This window comes from Rhinichthys klamathensis, unplaced genomic scaffold (genome assembly GCF_029890125.1).
Source record: "Rhinichthys klamathensis goyatoka isolate OS25496 unplaced genomic scaffold, OSU_Roscu_1.1 h1tg000098l_1, whole genome shotgun sequence".
In the NCBI taxonomy this organism is placed as follows: Eukaryota; Metazoa; Chordata; class Actinopteri; order Cypriniformes; family Leuciscidae; genus Rhinichthys; species Rhinichthys klamathensis.
Window position 1 is genome coordinate 5,888,148 of NW_026606637.1, and position 16,212 is coordinate 5,904,359.

The following is a 16,212-nucleotide window of genomic DNA, read 5'->3' on the forward strand; positions in this document are numbered from 1 at the left end:
AAATTAGATCGAATCGGTAAGTGGACTATATATATTGTCCACTTACTGATTCAATATGTGACCCCTGCTGGCAAAATGAGTCACATCGAGCAAATTTTCAAAGATGAGTTATTGTTATTTTCATCCTTCATTTCACTCTCTATTAAAAAACCTTCAAAATGATACATGATTTGTTGGAATAAGACTAAACAAAATGACTGATCTACACCTGTTTGAAGTCGATAGAGTCAGCAAAGTCAATTATGAGAAAAATTGGGATTCAGTTTTCTGAAGGTTCCTAAACAAAATTACCTAGCAACCATACCATAAAGGCCCACTGAAGTGCCTTGGAACGCGCAGCTTTGTATGATGCGTTGACGTCATTTTCACTGAAACAGGAAGCTAAGGCGGGACATATTGAATGGCTCCTCCCCCTTTTCAAATAGCCAATAGCGTTTCGTTTACCTCACATACTGCAAGTCGTATTTGACAGCACCATGGAAGTGAATCCGAGTGCTGGTGATACGTTGGATTCAATAGTAGAGGTGTGAATAAATCTTAGTCATTTCATTCCTAACCAATGTACAGTTGGTAATAAAAAAAACAGAATAAAACCCGCGCAACCGAAAACACATCTCCAACCAGTAGCATAATATTGTTTTAAAAAGCTGTATATAATTTTAGTATCTTTAAGAATTTGTTTGGGTTGAAGTAATTAGTGATCAGTTGTAATAACAGGTTTGGGAAAAGCAATAATGGAACAAATTAACATGAACGGATTTAATTTCAGTGAATTTAATAATGGCAACCCTACAAAAAAGTAATTAAAAAAATAAGTGGCAGGAAGATTATTGGCTAATTTCCTCTTATCCTCTTTGAGACGCTGTGTGTATAAGAGACTGTAAGTAAATGTCAAGTGCTGTGTGTTTAGTTGTGCTCCTCTGTATTCACGTGAAGGACAAGTTGTTGGCTCTTGTTGGCATTTAGCAAGAAGTGTGATCCATGGCAGCAACATAAGCTGACACTCCCAAGCAACCGAAATACATACAAGGTGTTGATTGCTATCTTTGAACAACACCCGTATTGAAAAGAAAAAGATTTCCAAGCCTGTTACAAGCCTGATTATGTTTATCGTGCATGGGGACTGGGTTCTGGCTGGCTTTTCATATGGATGTCAGGTGCTAGGGAGTTTCATTTGCACAACACCCAGTGGTGCATCTGCCTTCGCACCAAATGTGCCCGTCTGTTTGACACAGTCTAACCGCTGACACGGCTGGCACGATCAGCATAAATGATGTGCCGCTGCGCATATGGTATACGCCGCCATTAGTGAGATTGTCGACTAGATGTTCAAGGCAAACAGGGACCTTTCAACAGTGACTCAGATGATATAAATGTCTACTGCCTTGTAAGACAGCAACATCCTCATTCTTTACCCTGAAGAAGTAAGTATGCAGTTCAAATTTTGTCAAGTTGGGAATTATTTGCTCTACTGTGAGGTCATTGATTTTTATGTGGGTGTTTCTTCAACTATGGGCACTTTTGGCCTTGTGGACTCTTAGAAAATAAACTATCTTAAACACAATTTTCACTCTCCCTTGTTTATTTCTCTTGTCTACTAACAGTGGATATGCAGGCATAACAGGAAACCTCTGTAATTTTTCTGAAACATGAACATATCCACATCTTAAATTATGTTTCATGTATAATGGCATTCTGTAGAAGTGACAGTTTTAAAACCTTCTTCATCTATTAAAAAAGTAGTATTTTAGCATTTTCTAATTACATACAGAATATAGAATAATATATCCATCCTTTTTGCATAATTAACCAAAATATATTGAATTAAATGACTGCAATAATATATTATTTTCAGATAATATATCAGATAAGTAATACTTAGTTTGCTTTCACACATCGCATGCCTCATATTTCATCATGGCCATCACTGACACTGTTGTCTCCTTGGTGTGTGTATATATATATAATATATATAAATATATATATATATATATATATATATACACTCACCTAAAGGATTATTAGGAACACCATACTAATACTTTGTTTGACCCCCTTTCGCCTTCAGAACTGCCTTAATTCTACGTGGCATTGATTCAACAAGGTGCTGAAAGCATTCTTTAGAAATGTTGGCCCATATTGATAGGATAGCATCTTGCAGTTGATGGAGATTTGTGTGATGCACATCCAGGGCACGAAGCTCCCGTTCCACCACATCCCAAAGATGCTCTATTGGGTTGAGATCTGGTGACTGTGGGGGCCATTTTAGTACAGTGAACTCATTGTCATGTTCAAGAAACCAATTTGAAATGATTCGAGCTTTGTGACATGGTGCATTATCCTGCTGGAAGTAGCCATCAGAGGATGGGTACATGGTGGCCATAAAGGGATGGACATGGTCAGAAACAATGCTCAGGTAGGCCGTGGCATTTAAACGATGCCCAATTGGCACTAAGGGGCCTAAAGTGTGCCAAGAAAACATCCCCCACACCATTACACCACCGCCACCACCAGCCTGCACAGTGGTAACAAGGCATGATGGATCCATGTTCTCATTCTGTTTACGCCAAATTCTGACTCTACCATCTGAATGTCTCAACAGAAATCGAGACTCATGAGACCAGGCAACATTTTTCCAGTCTTCAACTGTCCAATTTTGGTGAGCTTTTGCCTCTTTTTCCTATTTGTAGTGGAGATGAGTGGTACCCGGTGGGGTCTTCTGCTGTTGTAGCCCATCCGCCTCAAGGTTGTGCGTGTTGTGGCTTCACAAATGCTTTGCTGCATACCTCGGTTGTAACGAGTGGTTATTTCAGTCAAAGTTGCTCTTCTATCAGCTTGAATCAGTCGGCCCATTCTCCTCTGACCTCTAGCATCAACAAGGCATTTTCGCCCACAGGACTGCCGCATACTGGATGTTTTTCCCTTTTCACACCATTCTTTGTAAACCCTAGAAATGGTTGTGCGTGAAAATCCCAGTAACTGAGCAGATTGTGAAATACTCAGACCGGCCCGTCTGGCACCAACAACCATGCCACGCTCAAAATTGCTTAAATCACCTTTCTTTCCTATTCTGACATTCAGTTTGGAGTTCAGGAGATTGTCTTGACCAGGACCACACCCCTAAATGCATTGAAGCAACTGCCATGTGATTGGTTGATTAGATAATTGCATTAATGAGAAATTGAACAGGTGTTCCTAATAATTATTTAGGTGAGTGTATATATACAGGTCCTTCTCAAAAAATTAGCATATTGTGATAAAGTTCATTATTTTCCATAATGTAATGATACAAATTAAACTTTCATATAGTTTAGATTCATTGCACACCAACTGAAATATTTCAGGTCTTTTATTGTTTTAATACTGATGATTTTGGCATACAGCTCATGAAAACCCCAAATTCCTGTCTCAAAAAATTAGCATAGCATGAAAAGGGTCTCTGAACGAGCTATTAACCTAATCATCTGAATCAACTAATTAACTCTAAACACCTGCAAAAGATTCCTGAGGCTTTTAAAAACTCCCAGCCTGTTTCATTACTCAAAACCGCAATCATGGGTAAGACTGCCGACCTGACTGCTGTCCAGAAGGCCATCATTGACACCCTCAAGCAAGAGGGTAAGACAGAAAGAAATTTCTGAACAAATAGGCTGTTCCCAGAGTGCTGGATCAAGGCACCTCAGTGGGAAGTCTGTGGGAAGTAAAAAGTGTGGCAGAAAACGCTGCACAACGAGAAGAGGTGACCGGAATCTGAGGAAGATTGTGGAGAAGGACCGATTCCAGACCTTGGGGGACCTGAGGAAGCAGTGGACTGAGTCTGGAGTAGAAACATCCAGAGCCACCGTGCACAGGCGTGTGCAGGAAATGGGCGCCTGACCTGGGCTACAGGTGCCGCATTCCCCAGGTCAAGCCACTTTTGAACCAGAAACAGCGGCAGAAGCGCCTGCCCTGGGCTACAGAGAAGCAGCACTGAACTGTTGCTCAGTTTTGCATGTCATTCGGAAATCAAGGTGCCAGAGTCTGGAGGAAGACTGGGGAGAAGGAAATGCCAAAATGCCTGAAGTCCAGTGTCAAGTACCCACAGTCAGTGATGGTCTGGGGTGCCATGTCAGCTGCTGGTGTTGGTGCACTGTGTTTTATCAAGGGCAGGGTCAATGCAGCTAGCTATCAGGAGATTTTGGAGCACTTCATGCTTCCATCTGCTGAAAAGCTTTATGGAGATGAAGATTTCATTTTTCAGCACGACCTGGCACCTGCTCACAGTGCCAAAACCACTGGTAAATGGTTTACTGACCATGGTATTACTGTGCTCAATTGGCCTGCCAGCTCTCCTGACCTGAACCCCATAGAGAATCTGTGGTATATTGTGAAGAGATAGTTGAGAGACGCAAGACCCAACACTCTGGATGAGCTTAAGGCCGCTATCGAAGCATCCTGGGCCTCCATAACACCTCAGCAGTGCCACAGGCTGGTTGCCTCCATGCCATGCCGCATTGAAGCAGTCATTTCTGCAAAAGGATTCCTGTAAGACCGTAAAACTTGTTGAAGAGAAAATATCTGACCACAAAACTTGTTGAAGAGACAATATCTGACCACATGGTCTATTGAGACAAAGGACCTTGGCAAATGAACATTTGGCCTTGTAAGAACTGGTTGGAGACACTGTCTTGACCACATGGTCTATTGAAACAAAGGAATTTGCTGAAATAGCATTCGACCTCCCCCTCACGCAGTCTCACCTGATTTACATTTCACCCAGTAACAGCTGAAACTCACATAAGAATATATGTATGGTTTGATGTGAATGATTATCATTGAGTATTATGTTTGGTATCATTTGAAATGTCTCAGGAATGAGTGGTACAAATGTCTCATTCCAAATAAGTAAAACAAAAGGTAATAAGGTTTTTTAGAAGTTTAGAGAAACTGGCACCAAGAAAGGTAGCAAATGGCCTTTCTCCCCTACCCCCCAAATAAGGTGTAACCTGAATGCAAATTACCATTGAAAAGAAGTTCTGGCTATTTAATGGAAGGCAGCAAGGGATCGTGGCTTCTTCTGTATTTCAGATCAGCCCGTGAGGTTTAGCTCATGTAGTTCATGTTGGGTTCGCATCTATTTCTCTAATCCTAAAACATTTGATGATTTGCATTGATTATCTTTCAATTGATTATGGAATTGTTAAAATACATTTACCTGACATAATAAATTGTTATATTTGATTATTCTAACAGACTTTGACTTTATTTTCATTGGAGTTAAAACGAATAGTCAAACATTAACGTATACTTAATGATGCACAGATATCATTAAAACACTTTCATTCTATGGAGTCAGATGAAACGAGTTAATACATAAGACAAAAAGTATTGCATTTAATTAAATATCCCTTTGCCATTGGAAGAGACGGAACGCGCATGTGACCTTCACCGCTAATTTGAATGCCGCCCTTGGATCGAATTAGCAGGCCTTACAAATTGGTGACCCCGACGTGATCGCAACAGATGAATTCGCGAGCAACGTCTTTTCCAGCAAAGTATGGGGATTTTAAAATCAGCATGAGGTTTGAACATCTTCACTTTCTTCTGCCGCGATGGTAAGTCATTTTTTTCTTTCCTCTTGTGAAGTGTTGAGAAAAAATTTTGTTTGCATTGTTATGGGTAGCTATAGGAAATCCCTTTGTTTAGTCCAGAACTGAAATACGTGAGGACGTGATAAGCGGCAGCGCAGATGAAGAATGAAAACCCTTGTTAATAGATTAAAGATATCCTTGTTTGCCTAAGCAACAAAAAACGAAACCTAAAATTGGAATAACATCTTCCAAATGTTTTTCGTGTAACGTTACTTGATGAGGAGCTGTAAAACAGCCTAAAAGTTTTCAAATCAGCCGCATGTTTGTCGCCATTGTGGAATTGGCTTTGTTGAAACGAACTAGCAACACATGAAGAGAATCGGCAAACAACAGAAAGGAAAATCTAAGTTTGTAAATGGAGAAAATCGGAGAACACGTGATTTTATAAATAAAAAGGCAGATCGATGCATTGTTTATAAAAAGCTAAATTTGGAAAAACAGGATGATATTATTTACAGGCTAAAATCGGATCTCATTAATCCTGAAACAAAAAACCTTTTCATATTCAAAGCTTTAGAGAACGTAGACTTTACCTCTCAAAACCTAGCAAACAGAAAAGATAAATATTCAAAGCTTCGGGGAACGAAATTTCCCCAAATATAAATTGGAACATGTATAATGATCCTGCCCTGTTTACATTGTGGGCCGAAAAGGTCGAGCCTACACTGTACAAACTCAGTAAAAAGGGTCTTAACATGGACGCTATTGACAATGAAATTGTCACTTGGTGGGAAACAGTGGGTAGTAAACAGAAGAAATCAAAACATGGTAAAATAATTGAGGCGTTAAACTTCATGAGTTATAAACGGCTAGATAAGTCAACCACATTTCTATCTTCGCTTATGGATGTTAAATGTGAAGAAGTGCATTCTAAAAATGCAGAGGCAAAAATGTCTGAGGCAAAGATTCAAGATCTCCAAACACAGCTAGATAAATTACTAGCTGAGCAGTTAGCCCTGACTGAAAAGTGTAAAAATCACAAATACACCATTGCAGATCTTAAGACTAAACTAAATGCTAAAAAGTCCATGTCTCCCAAAAAGCTCAACAGCGATGGGACCAAAAATGTGCACTTCTTAGATGAGGCAGCCTGCTCTAACAATCATGCATCTTTTCAGACAGATGAAACATTTGACAAAATTTTGAAAACAGTGCCTATTTCAGCCTTTAAGGTGATACGGCACCCAAACGGCACAGAGTCAAGCATTCGGCGTCCTTTAACGGTAACTGAATGTAATTCGTTTAGAGCAGAGATCGGGCCATTCCCTTTGAAAGGGCCATTCGAACCATGGTGGAGACGCATTGTTAGTCTAAAACATGCATTTCAGCTCGAACCAAAAGATATTTGGCAAATTGTTATCAGCTCAATTCCAGATGTTCTGATCTATAAGACACCACAGGTTTTGATGACAGGCACCATTGTGCAGCCAATGTATCACAATGAGTCTGAGAGTGAAATCTTTAATAGACTAAAACAATGCCTTCGTGATTTGCGTGGTTGTAGTCCCATTGGATGGGAATTGATTTTCAATCGGAAACAGAGTTCTGAAGAATCGTTTGAGACATATGCAGAAAATATGTTTGAACTTTTTGAGGAGTATTCTGGAATTAAAGATGTTAACCACAACCATGTAACTCTCCTTGAATTACTGCTTACAAATGCAGGGCCGCGTGTACAACAATCGCTCACGTATGGTGCTTCTCCAGCACAAAATACATTCGAAGGGATCGTTAGCTGGGCAACAAGACTTGAGTCACGCAAACAAATGCATTGTGAGGTAGCTGTGTTAGAATGTCATGAAAATCCTCCATTTTCAGGAGAATTCAGAAAGCCACACTGTGGAAAACAAAACACATTATACACTTCCTGTCACAAAACAGGCCATACAGAGGAAAAGTGCTGGTCAGTAGGCAAAGGCAGACCACCACCCTACTTCATAAAACGCAGGCAACACTCTAATGACACAAACCAGCGCTCCGCAAGTAACCAAAGCTCAAATGCATCTAAAACTCTTACTGAGTTAACAACTTTGGTCACTCAAGGCCTTCAGCTATTAGCGTCATTTGCTAGTCGGGTAGCAGCCCAATAGCAAAGAGCTGAATAGTTTAACATCTAGATTTAACCTCTACCTTCATATAGGCCTAGTTTTTAAAAAGACTAGATGAAACAAAAAGGCATTAAAAATCTACATAAGAAACAGCGAATGCACATCAGCCCTGAAAGAAAAAAAAAGAAAAAAAAACAACAACAACGTTTCATATTCAAACGTATTGACACGAGAACGAGCAGAGTCTCTTCAGAGACCAGAAACAATATAATTTCATTTATATTCTTAAATATAATATAATTGTATTATAACTCGAATTATAATATCCATTATATTACAATCGCCAAGCAGGGCATTAATTGGAGAAGTTTGACATTAATCCTTACAATTCGATTTCATTGACCTACTACCCAGTGCCAAAAGGGCGGAGGTGTGCTTTTATTTTTTGCCTTTAAAAAACACTCCCAGAAGTGTGGCACAGGTAATAGCAAACTGATAAAGGAAGCACATTTACAAGGAGGGTGTGAACTAAACATCAGACAGAAGTACCACAGCCTTTGCAGGTCACAAGAGATCTGCACTAACCAAATGTGTGAACAACACCAGAAAACAGCAAATGCTAAGCAGCAGGCAACAGCGAAACAGGTGAAATAATTTATGCCCACAGATCTGACTGTAATGAAAGCAACTTGAGGTAAAGCCAGAGAATGTCCCCAGCAGAACTGGGATCTCTAATGCTCATGACACAGCAGACTGTGAAGGCTCGCAGCTTTAAGGTGTCACACACTGCACTGAAACAACAGCAATAATTCAGACCTGGTCAATGAAACTCGGTTTCATGTGACAACCGGAATTAAAATTGCAATGGCCATGATAATGGAGCAAGCTAAATAATCCCACATGTCTGAATTTGAAACTGTTGAAAACATCAGAATTAACTGTGGTTCTCTCTGCACTTGTTTCTGTCAGGCTACTTCTGCAATTCCTCAGGGGACGGATGCCAGGACGGCCGGACCTCACGATTGTTAGAACATAACCTGAGATTCGGGAGATGGGTGAAAAGACACTTCAAAGGCCATTTACATCTCACAATAGCACATCACTACATTAGCATGGCCTCCCAGTTTAGAACTGGAACTAAAATTTGCAACACAATTGCTATCCAGTCGATTCCACCCATCTCCTAGACATGAACACTGAACACACTCCTCCATCACTACACCCTCACAGCATCATCACCTGGAATAGATCAAGTCTATTCAGACTGAACACTACACATCATGAGAAGATAAAGATGACATAGAGTCCAAAAGTGTCACTTCACTAAAGATCTATTGTGCATCTTCACACTAACAGATCCAGATAGCTTCACACACATAGGATGGTAAAGCTGATCGCATGATGACCGTCTAACAGAGACACACATAGCATACGCTATTCACAACACTCTGCTAACTCATGGGAAAACACTGTAATATACATATGAATGGCTGCAGTCACAAATCAATGATGCAAAAACAAAATTAAAGCAGAGGCAGACCTGCTATTAAATTTAAGAATGTTTAAACTTTCTGATTGTTGTTAGGGTGGTTGGAAGGTCAGAGGGCCCCTGATTTCTCAACAACCACTAATAACAGAAACATCATAACAAATAGATCTGAAGTGTGAGCGCTTCAAACAATTACAGAATTTACAATTCAACCCTGTCATTGACTGTGACTTAGCCAACAACAACAACACACACACACACACACTCTCTCTCTCTCTCTCCCTCTCTCTCACACAAACTATCACACTCACACACAGACGCACACACACACACACACACACACACACACACACACACACACACACCCTCACACAAACACACAATCTCCATTCATGTTCCAAGTCACTTCTTAGATTGCATAAGTGGCTTACATTGGAAGATTCCTGAACAAACAGTGATTCTTCATATTTTTTTTTATTTTTGAATATTATTGTTATTACAAGACGTATTGATGCATACCATTTATTTGATTGCTTTGATTACACTGACCTCTTGCTGCATTTCCTTTGAATAATTCAGACCAAAAAAAATATATATATATTTAAGAATTGGATATTTAATATGAGACAAACTTACCATTCAGGACCTTGAGAAACAAATGAGACAGATGTACCATTCACACCTGCTGACAAGAACATGGTATTTTACATTGAATGACATGATTTTGTTTTGTTGCATTATGCGTTTCTATGGATTTCTTCGCGAGTTCAAGTTCATATGTGTTCAATCGAGAAGCGGACATTTAAGATGCTTTTCAGGTGTCTCACACAAGGCAGTGTGAAGCCAAGGAGAACACCTTCATCCACTGAGGTCTGTCCAGACAGCCGCACCGTTGGGAGGTGACAGGATTGGTCAAGAAGGGACAGATTATCATCATGGGGAAGGTGCCAGGGAAGCGGAAGTTTCTCCATGAAGGAATGACACGTCAACTGAACAAGTCAAAAGGTCCAGATTGACTATATGAACTTTGCCTACATCACAGGAAGAAAGCCTGAACGCACTCATCCACCTGCTGGACTCAAGCTATATACACCTGGTGAGAACAGGTGTTCTGCAGGTGAACACAGCCCTCTGAGCTTCTACAGATGCTGACATTGCAAAGACAATTTTGAGTTACATCTCAAGGATTACAACAAACGTCTTACCGCGTGACCCCGTAAGTTTTCATTTGAATTTGACCCACGGGGTCAAGGAGGGAAATCTGTAAGACCGTAAAACTTGTTGAAGAGAAAATATCTGACCACAAAACTTGTTGAAGAGACAATATCTGACCACATGGTCTATTGAGACAAAGGACCTTGGCAAATGAACATTTGGCCTTGTAAGAACTGGTTGGAGACACTGTCTTGACCACATGGTCTATTGAAACAAAGGAATTTGCTGAAATAGCATTCGACCTCCCCCTCACGCAGTCTCACCTGATTTACATTTCACCCAGTAACAGCTGAAACTCACATAAGAATATATGTATGGTTTGATGTGAATGATTATCATTGAGTATTATGTTTGGTATCATTTGAAATGTCTCAGGAATGAGTGGTACAAATGTCTCATTCCAAATAAGTAAAACAAAAGGTAATAAGGTTTTTTAGAAGTTTAGAGAAACTGGCACCAAGAAAGGTAGCAAATGGCCTTTCTCCCCTACCCCCCAAATAAGGTGTAACCTGAATGCAAATTACCATTGAAAAGAAGTTCTGGCTATTTAATGGAAGGCAGCAAGGGATCGTGGCTTCTTCTGTATTTCAGATCAGCCCGTGAGGTTTAGCTCATGTAGTTCATGTTGGGTTCGCATCTATTTCTCTAATCCTAAAACATTTGATGATTTGCATTGATTATCTTTCAATTGATTATGGAATTGTTAAAATACATTTACCTGACATAATAAATTGTTATATTTGATTATTCTAACAGACTTTGACTTTATTTTCATTGGAGTTAAAACGAATAGTCAAACATTAACGTATACTTAATGATGCACAGATATCATTAAAACACTTTCATTCTATGGAGTCAGATGAAACGAGTTAATACATAAGACAAAAAGTATTGCATTTAATTAAATATCCCTTTGCCATTGGAAGAGACGGAACGCGCATGTGACCTTCACCGCTAATTTGAATGCCGCCCTTGGATCGAATTAGCAGGCCTTACATTCCCGACCAAGTATTGACTATTGAGTGCATAACTGAACATAATTATTTGAAGGTTGACTCTTTTTTTTTTATTAAAAACACTTCTTTTATTGGTCGGATGAAATATGCTAATTTTTTTAGACAGGAATTTTGGGTTTTCATGAGCTGTATGCCAAAATCATCAGTATCAAAACAATAAAAGACCTGAAATATTTCAGTTGGTGTGCAATGAATCTAAAATATATGAAAGTTTAATTTTTATCATTACATTATGGAAAATAATTAACTTTATCACAATATGCTATTTTTTTGAGAAGGACCTGTATATACTGTATATTTGTGTGTGTATGTGTGTGTGTATACTGTATCATTTTATTTTATTTTTTACAAGAGGAAATCTGTACGAATCTGTAAATTTATATATAAATATACATTGTTATATTGTGGTTTTCATAAAGATACATTTGAATTCCTCCATTCCTGACTAGTTAAGGTGGTGTGATAGATACTGTGCTTGGCTAATTTAGCAGAGCTGTTGGAAGCTGTAGTGAGAAGAGCTGCCCAGCGCTCCCAGCTGTTACACCAAACACACTCAGATACTCACAGAGACTGAGATGGCACAGAGAGATCATTAATTACTCTTGCTATTATGATGTTGTCCACCCACACCAGGGGCCAGAGAGAACTAGTAAACTCAAGAGACCTTGACTCACTGACTCCCACTAACTATTTGGATTGCACACTATTTCTGAGAGAAGCACAGTACCAAATGTTATATTCATATACTGTGTGGGGTCTAAATGTCAACAACGACTAGTGAAAATGAAGCTTTTTTTTTTTTTTGCCGCTGAAAATTCAGCTTTGCCATCACAGGAAAAAATTACATTTAAGAATATATTCAAATTGAAATTTCTATATAAAATAGAAAACACTATTGAACATATGGAATCGTAATAATTGGAAGAAAAAAATCAATTTTACTGTGTTTTTGTTTAAATAAATGCCTTGGTTGAACATAAAAGACTTTCAAAAGCCCCCAAACTTTTGAACAGTAGTATGCCTTGTATTTAAAGTTTTCTCATCTCTCCACAGCTCTCTCTACTGGCAGAGGTGGGGTTTGGTGGCTCTCTTCTCTATGTGGATCCCTGTGATGCCTCGTTTGGGAATAAGACCTTTGGGGTAACCCTGAACCCAGGTGGGAACCCGTTTTCTCAAGAAAACTCCAGAGTTGGTAAGTGTCTGCACCAGTGTCTCTTGTGAAATTGTAAAGATGGTATTAACACTTTATACTCTCATCAAAAACTACCTTTATTTAGATCATCCAGAAAGTAATTAAGGAGTGCAATGAATGCATGACATAGGGCAGCTAAGTTAGACAAGTGGAGAGAAAAATATTTTTGTATTTTATCACTTTGCTTGACAGTGGTTATGGAGAAACTCATGAATCAATAAAATAGTTTCCATTTTCCTTTTTACGGTAGAGTCTTTCTTCAATATTAATAATAATAAAAGAAATTGCATCTTTTCTTCTCATGTGGTCCAGCTTTACTTTCAAGGCAAATACTTTTAATTAGGCTGATCATTTTTACAACAAGAAAGAAATCACATCAGGAAACAGTGAATGAGTGAAAGATAATTACTGTTTTGGACGTCTTTGGTGCCTTACACTTAGACTACCTCGACGCTAATTAAAAATGTTTCATTTCAGACTCTTTTTTTTTTTCTTCTTCAAATGATGAAAACATTTACATAACTAGCTTATGGAATATAGAATAACTTAGACTATTCATCTAAAAACAAAAATGATCCACTGATGACAATGCACCTTTGTGCAAGCAACCGTATATGCTGTCCATGGTGCTGAAAGTCAACTGTTCATGCAGCTGTGGTGCTGAAATCAAATGTCCTACAGTTTAAAGAAGTTTAATGTTTTTCTGTATTTAAGCATTCACTGATGACAAGCATCAATCAAGTCTAAAACTTATAGTGTGGGCGGTCCATGGTGCTGAAAGTAAAATGTGAATATGCAGCTGTCCGTGGTGCTGAAAATGAAACTACTGTATTTAAGAGTGCTGCTCATGACAGAAGACCTCAGTGCAGCCCTGGCTGACCCTGGCTCTCTGCAGCGCAGGATCACTGGGACGTGTCATTACTGGAGTGATAGCATGGGCTTACAGCAGGCCACGGAGTCAGGGCACAATGGGGCCTGCAAACAGATGTCTTAGCAGATGTTTCGCGCCTGTTCTCTCTTCAGCAAAGCCCTTTGTCAGAGCACTCTGCAGGAAACGAGAACCTGGTGAAGTTGCTGAACACTGTGATGTAAATTATTCAGCTGGACTATTGTCCTTGCAATTGTTTTGTTTGGCAATGAGAGAATATATGCAATGTGCTCTGGTGAACCAATACACAGAACAGCAGAGGTCAGACTCATGTTATATTTATGCTGTCTTTATGATTCATAACGTAAGTTTACATTTTGCTTAGTACTTTTGGACTTTTGTGTCTGTTTGTGTGCATATTATATATGCTGCAGACCATGATCAGTGGCTGTCGATGCGAATCCATGACTTTGTTGCATTCAATCAAAAACAAAAATTTCATCATAGAGAGGTTCGATAGATGTTGATTCATAATTTCTGAATATTGCTTTCTTGGTTTTTCCAATATGAATTAATTATGAATAATGATTATTCAAAACCCCTACTGGTAAACATATATCTATCAGACCTAGCTAATGAAAAGTGTGGTAAAAAATTGTAAAAGTTCATCTTTGCTTTGTTTAGGCCTAATTATCCGCTGTACAGTAATAGCTGTGTTGTTTGCATTTTAATTTGAAATCTCTTTGTTGTACTTGCACACTACCTACTGAGACAGAAGTAGTTAAATTAAAGCAAAGGCCTTAGATAACATATTCTTACTTAGTCCCCTGCTAGATAACATTATTGTAGATCCATTGAGATGAATATTTACTTTGGAAAGAATCAGCTACATCTGCAAAAATTAGCAAAGCCTTAAGCCAGACACTTTAAGTGATAGAAACTTAATTGATAGTTTTGCCTGTTGAATTGTCACGGTTCTTTTTTATTTTCTCCCTCCCATCCTGATACTCTGTAATTTGTTGAAGTAATATTCAGAGTTCAGTACAACTTAAGCTCAATGCACAGCATTTTTAATGTTGATTACCACAAAAAATTATTTTGACATTTGAATATATACAATTTAATATATACAATAAAATATTCAGAGTTCAGTACAACTTAAGCTCAATGCACAGCATTTTTAATGTTGATTACCACAAAACATTATTTTGACTTGACCCTCCTTTAAAAATATCTGGATTACAGTGAGATGCACACAATAAAAGTGAATGGGGCCAATCCTTAAACGTAAAATTACTCACTCTTTGAAATGTATAGCCACAAGATTATGAAGAATAACATCATTGTGAAAAAATCGCTTAATAACCTTTTCTGTGCAGTTCCCTTTCAAGTGGAACTCAACGCTGCGTCATGGTTTGACACTATGGGAACACTTCACGTGAGCCGGTGTCTGAAGCATGTGTCTATACACACTAGGGCCGTGTTCGATACATCGATACGACGATGTATCATCACACACTACTTGTCAAAACGAGTATCGAGACAGCCGCTTCTGTATTGATTCTGCGCACGTGCGCATCAGTCAGAGCCGATCCTCCCTATACGCACAATACGCAAGTTGCGTAGGGCCCCGCAAATTACTCAAGGACCCGCCTCCCCCTCGTGTCAAAGCACGTCAATCAAAGTTTACAACATCGATGAGATAATTAAACGGAACTATCCTTCTGGTCACGAAAATAGAGACTGAGAACAAAAAAAGCCATTAGAGTGAATTGCGGGAACAGCGATCAGGCAGACTTGTGTTCTCTCCTCTCCAAGTTTGATGTCAGCAAAGAACAGTAAAGTTAAGTTGATGTGGATCTCTCTCTCTATCTGTCTGTCTAACCTAGCAGCAGTGCATCTTTTGGTCTTTCTGTGTCTTGCTTGCTAATGTCGGCCACTTCCAGGGCTGTGTTCTGTGCCTTTGTGCCTGACAAAAAGAAAAAGGGAGATAGAAATATTTATTACGTTTGATAATACAAAGGGCAACGGTGTTTGTTTATAAACTGCAGCTCGGAAAAAGATAACCGTGTCGTGCGTTAACATGAGTTCATATGCGCGTGCACGAAATGAAACGCGCACTTTCCAGTAAAACATCTATGGGGACCAGTTACCAGTACAATATGGGCGTTATGGCACTCCTCATTCATTAGGCGCTTATACTTGACAATGACAATTGACAACAAGACAATGATTATCTAGTCTCCAAGTCAGTTTAGTTACAACTCTGCAATAAAGCAAGATGGAAAGCAATCTATTGACATTGACTATATTGCATTTAAAATGTTGATTGGCTGGACATACTGGTCAATATGGATGCACATCCCTCAGTAAATAATAACCATCAATTATCAATTATTGCTTTTATCATTTAAAACACAGTGACATGCAATGGCAAGCCTTTAGCTTTCATTAATTCACAGGATGCAGAGGAACATAACTGGGTTGCCTGATATCAAGACGCGTAATCCCTCAATCAGAGCTTCTGCGCAATACGGAAATATCTGATAAGTGGTTTACTTACTTTTCTCAACCTGGCAACCATGTGCATGAACTCTGTCTCCACTATGGATAAAAGTGCTGGCTTTCTGAAAACACCAGTAAGCTTGCAGTTTAGAGACCTCTTGTTCGATATTCTAGAAAAGTGAAATACATCAAGTTTGTGTTTATTTACGGGCCTGAGAGAGATTACCTATATTGTTATGCAGTGCTACA

General features: G+C 39.0%; 1 protein-coding gene across 2 annotated transcripts in view; it reads left to right on the plus strand.

Moving 5' to 3' along the window:
* Window positions 1–16,212, plus strand: part of LOC130086678 (inactive N-acetylated-alpha-linked acidic dipeptidase-like protein 2) — a 398,589-nt gene that overhangs the window by 222,088 nt on the left and 160,289 nt on the right. For both annotated transcript variants that reach the window (XM_056252808.1, XM_056252806.1), the window contains one exon: window positions 12,452–12,590. In XM_056252808.1, coding sequence (XP_056108783.1) covers window positions 12,452–12,590 — 139 coding nt within the window. The remainder of the gene's footprint in view (window positions 1–12,451; window positions 12,591–16,212) is intronic.